This window comes from Anolis sagrei, chromosome 1, assembly GCF_037176765.1.
Source record: "Anolis sagrei isolate rAnoSag1 chromosome 1, rAnoSag1.mat, whole genome shotgun sequence".
NCBI lineage: Eukaryota > Metazoa > Chordata > Lepidosauria > Squamata > Dactyloidae > Anolis > Anolis sagrei.
Window position 1 is genome coordinate 294,711,952 of NC_090021.1, and position 7,743 is coordinate 294,719,694.

At 40.3% G+C, this 7,743-nt stretch overlaps 1 protein-coding gene across 1 annotated transcript in view; it reads left to right on the forward strand.

Annotated features, from left to right (window-relative positions):
• DPH6 (diphthamine biosynthesis 6) overlaps positions 1 to 6,509 on the forward strand; it is a 317,073-nt gene extending 310,564 nt beyond the window's left edge. Inside the window, exon 15 of the mRNA XM_060759864.2 lies at positions 4,430 to 6,509. Within this exon, the coding sequence (XP_060615847.2) occupies positions 4,430 to 4,548 (119 nt within the window). The 3' untranslated portion in view covers positions 4,549 to 6,509. The remainder of the gene's footprint in view (positions 1 to 4,429) is intronic.
• Positions 6,510 to 7,743: the final 1,234 nt, after the last annotated feature.

Below are 7,743 nucleotides of genomic sequence, written 5' to 3' on the forward strand. Positions count from 1 at the left end.
GCATGTTATTTTCCCCCCTTCTCTTAATCCATCCCATTAGTGGCCATATGCTTGGGCTTCAAGGGAGACAAGACCTGTCTGCAATCTGCCAGGGATTTAGAGACATCAATAATTTGTGAACAGTCATGTTGGTACTGGTCGAAGGGTTAAGTGCTCGGCATGCCAGGGGCACCTCTTTTGGGACTGGGACTCTTAGTTGACTGTTAGGAACCTGATCCCCTGTGAAGCTTCCCTTCAAAGCACATGCTGCATGTCAAATCCATACAGCTGAAGCAACGGAGCTTTATTAGCTCTGGGATTTAAAGGCCTGCGCTAAGTGATATAACAGTATATTTGGTGTAAACGCAGAGAAGAATAGCAGAGGAGAGGAGCATAGTGATGACATGGAGGAAAGTGTGCCACTCTAAAAATTCTGGTCTTCCTTTCTCTAAGGATTGTAAATTTTCCACTTACAGAAGAGGATTATTTTTGTGAGCCGGCTCCTTATGATTCTCTGCTATCAGTGGCAAATGATAGGAGCCTCATTATCAAGTATATAGTATCTTCAAATGTTTCAACTAAACAGCTATATATTGTATTGACAGAGAAATTGTGGGATGTTAACAAAATAATACATTTGAAAGATATTAACACTAAATTAACTTTTGTAAAAGCCGGCGAACAAATTGATGTATATCATTTTCCCCCTTCCAATCAGCAAAATTGATGAAATTCATTTGTTAGAATTAACATATCTGTTTAAAAATAAGAAATTTCAGAACTTAAAATTCATTTTCTCCTTAGTTTGTTTCTGGTACACTAAGTAGTTTCAGACCTCAATTTTTTGACATGGAGTTTTGGTGTTAAACATTTGTTTAATGGAGTTTTTGGGAAATGAAATAGATAGCTTCTTAAATATATTTGAAAAATAGCAGTACTGTAGAAAATCTGGCATAAATACTGTATGGCAGTTAATGACTTAAGCCACAGTTCAGTGAAAACTGTGGCCAAAACACTTCGGATAAAAACAAACAGTGAAAAGCGTGTGTGCAAATACTCAGCCAAGATTTGTTTTTCTAGATTTCCCCCCTTTATGCCTCTCATCTATTTAACAAGTGTGTGAAAGTGGAAGCATAGGTGCAGGTATATTTCCACTTATCTTATTGTTCCTGACCCTGAATGAGTGCCTTGCTGGAATACATAAAACGAGTTGCTTTGAACATGAAACATGAAGTCCTTTTGACCTCTGAGGTGATTATTGATCGTGGGTTGAGCTCTGTCGATATTCACCTCTAACATGAGCCATTTCCATCTGTTAACCCTTTCCTAGGATGGCTATATCTACATGAGAAACCCTTGTGACCGCTGTATCCTCACTATAGCAAAAAGAAATAATCAGTTCCAAATGACATGAATTGTTCACAGCTCTGTAGTTAGTGGGAAAAGATAATGCTTTCTGCCTACATAGAAATCTTGATACTTTGAGAAATAGGACATTAGTAGAATTATAAAATAGGGGACCAGCTAAAACCCAGATCTGGCAACCTTTCCTCCAAATGTCTTCCAGATCTCTATTTCCAGCCTTGAAAGTGCTACATGCCTCAGTAAAGACCTCTTTTTTTAAAAAAAAAAAAAGATGCAACAACACCTAATAAAACAAATGTTCCTTGCAAATTAGTTTTCCATTGTTCAGCCATTTCCTTGGGTTAGTCACACATTTATTGGAATTACCTTGAGATAATAATCACTGAAATGTGTTTTTGTCTGTTAATTATATGTAGATCTGCAGATGAGACTTTGGGTTGGAATTTATATTTGGCCTCTTAAGAAAGTCCTTTTAAAAACATTTCCAAATTAAGGAGGGAGGATATAAGGTAGTTCAATACAATAGAAATATATTTCATGTTTCAGTGTTCAGAAATTGGACTATTTAAAAATATTTTTTAAATTTCTCTGCAAATTTAAGTTACACTGATATACAGGCGCAAACAATATACTAATCTAGGGGTGCAGTGGGTGCCTTGTTTTCATGTGATAACTTGAATGTATGGCTAACAGAGCTCAAAGAGAAAGAGAGAAAGAAAAGAAAGAAAATAGATCCAAGAGAGAGGAGGGGTTTCTCCATTGTTTGTGCTAGAGTTTATTTCACAGAAGAAGAAAAACAAAGAACAACAATTATACTTAAACATTCATAAACATATTTAAACCACAATTACATAACTAGCTACACAACAAACACCTCTACTCTAAGTTTGTATTTTGACTTTCCACCAAACAGTGCTTGAGCCAATAACAGAAACATAAATGCTATAGCAGAGCCCCCGGTAGTGCAGTGAGTTAAACTTCTGAGCTGCTGAACTTGCTGACCAAAAGGTCAGCGGTTCCAGTCCGGGGAGCGGGTTGAGCTCCCACTGTTAGCCCCAGCTTCTGCCAACCTAGCAGTTCAAAAACATGCAAATATGAGTAGATCAATAGTAGTAGATCCGGCAGGAAGGTAACGGTACTCCATGCAGACATGCTGGTCACACGACCTTGGAGGCGTCTATGGACAACGCCAACTCTTCGGCTTAGAAATGGAGATGAGAACCACCTCTCAGAGTCGGACACAACTTGACTTAATGTCAAGGGGAAACCTTTACCTTTACCTTAAATGCTATAGCTCTTATTTGTGTTTTACTTTACATGAAAATGTATTTATTTTCCTGAATGTGAATGTGATCCTTGCCCTGCTGCTAGTCAGTGGAGTTTGCCTCTGGGTGCAAGTGAGAGCTTCAGAGGTCTACAGGGGCCATTTCAGTAGACTGACTTATCTGGGTTACATTATTATTTAATCATTGTTTAATTTTGTCGTAGCTGTTGTTTCCTTTTGAGATTTGATTACTCTGTTTTTCTATTTTTTTTTCAAAATCTATTAATGTGTTTGGCATTTTTTTTAGTTGAAATCTGCCCTGAATCCCTTTGGGGAGAGAGGGCGGAATATAAATAAAATTGTTTATTATTATTATTATTATTATTATTATCATTATTATTATCATCATCATCATCATTATTATTACAACTAAAAATGTTGCTGCAGCAGGATGGTAATACTTAGATAATACATCAATAATTGTTTTAATTCCAATTGTCCATTGGTTTCTTTTGTACTTTATAATTTTTACATTATTTAAATATGGTGGTGTTATTTTATTCATTTGTGTTTTGCCTTTCTCTCAAAAATGGAATTCAAGGCAGCCTGCAACATATTTCAAAACAATTCAGATGTAGAAAGTATTTTTCAAATCTATTCTGTTATTGATTTCTCTGCTATATCAGACCTAAGGCTTCATCTGGTCCAGTATTTGCACGTACAACAACTACCATTCAGAAAATAGTTTATTCCCCCTATCTTTTCCCAGATAGTGGTGTTTGGAAACATTGTACATCCTGAAAGGCTGCTTACATTCTCATTGGTAGTTATCTAGAAACAGACCTGGATCCAGAAATAAATCAGAATTAAAATACTGTATTTTATGCTATGTTTTATTTGTGTTGGCATTGAATAGTGCCTGTTGGTAACTGTTCTAAGTCCCTCTTCAGAGGTTGAAAAGGACGGGATATAAATGTTCCAAATAAATAAATTGAGAAGCTATAGCCTGTCAAAATCAAACGACTCTTAAAGACCCTAGACCAGTGGTTCTCAACTTGTCAGTCCCCTGGTGTTTTGGCCTACAACTCCCAGAAATCCCAGCCGGTTTACCAGCTGTTAGGATTTCTGGGAGTTGAAGGCCAAAACATCTGAGGACCCATAAGTTGAGAACCACTGCCCTAGACAATCAGACATTTCACAATAAATGTCTTTTTACTGGGATTTGTCTTAAATTTTTCTCTGTCCTCCAGTTCATCAGAATGACTAGATATTCATTGAAAGATTGAAGGACACATTTGTTTCTTAAATTTATATACATATGTTTAATCAGCATACCACTGAGCAGGCCCGTAGCCAGGATTTCGTTTCGAGGGGGGGGGGGCTGAATTTTTTTCAGGGGGGTTTCGGGGGGGCTGAGTCTGAGTGAAAGAGGGTCTAGCCAAGCAAACCTTTTGTATCATTACCCCAATACCCCCATGCATATGGGATATATTGAGTATGGTGATCAGATCATGATATGAATAAACATAACAGTTTAAATAATGCACCACTAAGCCCTTTTCGCGAACCACCATGAGAATTTGGCTACATGCCTGCCACTGAGTTCAATGAGAGTACACACTCAGGGAAGTATGGGCAATTTCAGGTTTAATTACATAAACAAAAAATGCAGTTAGATGACCAAGCATGGTATAGCCCAGTACATGATTTCCATTCTCTTCCTTCCAATTGATTTGTTTAAATTCTGCTTAATGACTGCAAAGTTAAAAGTCATAAATGAATGGACAGGTATTAAATGAAGTCTGTTTGCTTATCTTGCAGGACTCCAAAGACAGCTTGAAGAGCAAATGGGCAAGAAAGCTCCAGCTTTAGTTTTGGTACCTGTGACAAGTTTACCAGGCAACAAAATTATTCGTGTGTCCTGTTGGCTGAGCCAGTAGCTAAGGAAGCACCTACAGTTTGTGTCTTCGTTCATCTCAAAGAAGGTTGTCACATGAACATACTGAAGATATAAATGTCTGTTCATTGTCTCATATTAACAAACATGACTACACCTGTAATCTTTCACACACAAAAAGTAGTTTCTTGGCAGTTGTTTTTTTTTTTTTTTTTGTGAAATTTTGGAATTTTACCAGCATCTGACAGAGAAGTGGGAAGCAACGTCAGTAACTCCCAAATCTTTATGACCTTCTGTTTTTGTAACCGAAATCACACTGAGAAGTCAGACAGAGCTTCATTTTTAATGTGTACTTCACAGGTAACTTGTCAGTAAAATCTCCTTCTACCAGCAGCCAAAGACCTTTTTATTTTGACAGGCTTTTGGTTACTAAATGGTGTTTGCAAAGGAGTCTTTAGAGGAAAGAGTTGCAATGCATTCACTTTGTTATGCTTTACATTCCTTTAAAGTGTCTTAATTATTTCTGTTTTAAATAGGATAGCTTATTTCATTTTTTTATTATTCTTTTGTGCTCCCAGCAGTGCAGTGGGTTAAAGCGCTGAGCTACTGAACCTTCTGACTGAAAGGTCACAGGTTCGAATCCATTGAGTGGCATGAGCTGCCACTGTTAGACCCAGCTTCTTCCAACCTAGCAGTTCGAAAACATGCAAATGTGAGTAAATCAATAAGTACCACTCTGGCGGACAGGTAACAGTGCTCCATGAAGTCATACTGGCCACATCACCTTGGAGGTATCTATGGACAACGCTGGCTCTTTGGCTTAGAAATGGAGATGAGTGCCAACCCCCCAGAGTTGGACACGACTAGACTTACTGTCAGGGGAAAAACCTTTACCTTTTATTATTCTTTTATCTTAATTATTGTTCTTTGCTGTACTATGCTGTGAATTACCTTGGGTACCATGCTGAATGAAAGGCAGAATATAAATGAGAGAGACTGGAAAAAATGCTGGCTTACTCCATACTTCTTCCAGTGACTGTGAGCCAAATTTTCAGCATGTAGTCCTTACTAGAGGATAAGTGACTAAGCCATTTATACTGATAATGCTCCCATTAAGCTCAATGCACTGTACTATGGTGAGTACAGTAAATGGCCTCATCTTGCCCTGAATCCAAAGCCTTACACACAAATGAGGAGGCCATTGTCAGCAGTAAGAGAGAAAGAGCTGCAGGACATCAAGGGTCTCATTCACATCCCATGGCTGACAGCAGGAAAACCTAATTGAGTACTCAAATTAGATCCGCTTCCAGTTCCTTGTTAAAGGAAAAAGCTCCAGAGAATGCCTATTGGCATTCATCTTACAAAGCCAACTCTGAGGTGAATGTATGCCCTTACCCATTGCCACATGTATAGCTTTCCTCTCCAAGACTGAAATAAGACCCATCGGCATGGATATCTGTGAGGTCTGCTGGAATTCCCGATTGGTCTGTGGAATGAAACATTAACTCCTTATGCACATTTTCATGCGCAGAGTGTGGAACATTACTCTTTTAGACTGCAGTCACGAGATTGCCAAGTCAGTATGGCCCCTCTGTGTGCTGACTTGGGAATTTCCAAAAGTAGTGGGGGAAATTCACACAAGTCCTGATTTCTAAATGGAGATCTTCATTCACTGGATTCCAGTGAGAGTTAAAGGTGAATTCTTAATAGGACTCCTTTGAATATGAGCTATGCTCTTTCAAGCTCTCTGGGGAAAAAATTGACCACAATTTATGTAGATAGGATTCAAACTGGTCCAGTTTTAGAAGGTGGAGGACATGTAGTATAATAATAATAATTGTAATTTGCAATATTTTGAACAATATCAGAAATTCCATATGAAATAAGCACTAGACTGAGCCCCATTTTGTTTTCCCATTATATTACATGTATTCCGTTGTAAATATTTCAGTATTAAGGCTACCAACATATCTACCGTCTTATGACATAAGCTATTCCTTGTAATGTTTTTTTTTCTTTTAAGTGTCATTTTTTGCAAATATTTGTCTGATTAAATCCATTCTTGATCAACTTTGTATGGAATTCTTGAGTGTTACTTAACGTGCTTTCAAAACAAGGATCTCCTTCGTCACGCATTCTCCTGTTGTATGGGGTTGTCATTTATTTATTATTTATTTATTTTTTGCATTTATTGACCGCCCCTCTCAGCCCGAGGGCGACTCGGGGCGGTGAACAACAACAGAAAAAGACAGTGTACAATAAATCAAGACAATACAAACCAGACAACACGACATAACATATACTTATACTAAAAATCCGCTTCGTCAAGTCCTGGGGTCATAGCCAAAATTCATAGTCCTAGTTCATTCCAGTGTCGTTCCAAGATACACTCAGTTGAAGGCCTGCTCGAAGAGCCATGTTTTCAGGCTCCTACGAAAGGCCATCAGGGAGGGCGCCTGTCTCACTTCAACAGGGAGAGTGTTCCACAGCCGGGGGGCCACCACCGAGAAGGCCCGCTCTCTCGTCCCCGCCAGACGTGCCTGTGAGGCGGGCGGGACCGAGAGAAGGGCCTCCCCGGATGATCTCAAGGCCCTCGTGGGCTCGTAGGCCGAGATGCGGTCTGCAAGGTATTTTGGGCCGGAACCGTTTAGGGCTTTGTAGGATAACACCAGCACCTTAAATTGGGCCCGGTAGCGGGTCGGCAGCCAGTGGAGCTGGGACAGCAGGGGCGTTGTATGCTCTCTGCGTCCAGCTCCCGTTAACAACATGGCTGCCGCGCGTTGGACTAGCTGAAGCTTCCGGGCCGTCTTCAAGGGCAGCCCCACGTAGAGAGCGTTGCAGTAGTCGAGGCGGGATGTGACCAAAGCGTGTACCACCGTGGCCAAGTCAGACTTCCCAAGATACGGGTGCAGCTGGCGCACGAGCCGAAGCTGTGCAAATGCTCCCCTGGTCACCGCTGAAACCTGAGGCTCCAGGCTCAGCGATGAATCCAGGGTCACACCCAAGCTGCGAACCTGCGCCTTCAAGGGGAGTGCGACCCCGTCCAGCACAGGCTGTAACCCTATACCCTGTTCGGCCTTGCGACTGACCAGGAGTACCTCTGTCTTGTCTGGATTTAGTTTCAGTTTGTTCGCCCTCATCCAGACCATTACAGCGGCCAGGCACCGGTTCAGGACTTCGACAGCCTCCTTAGTAGCAGGTGGGAAGGAGTGACAGAGTTGGACGTCATCTGCGTACA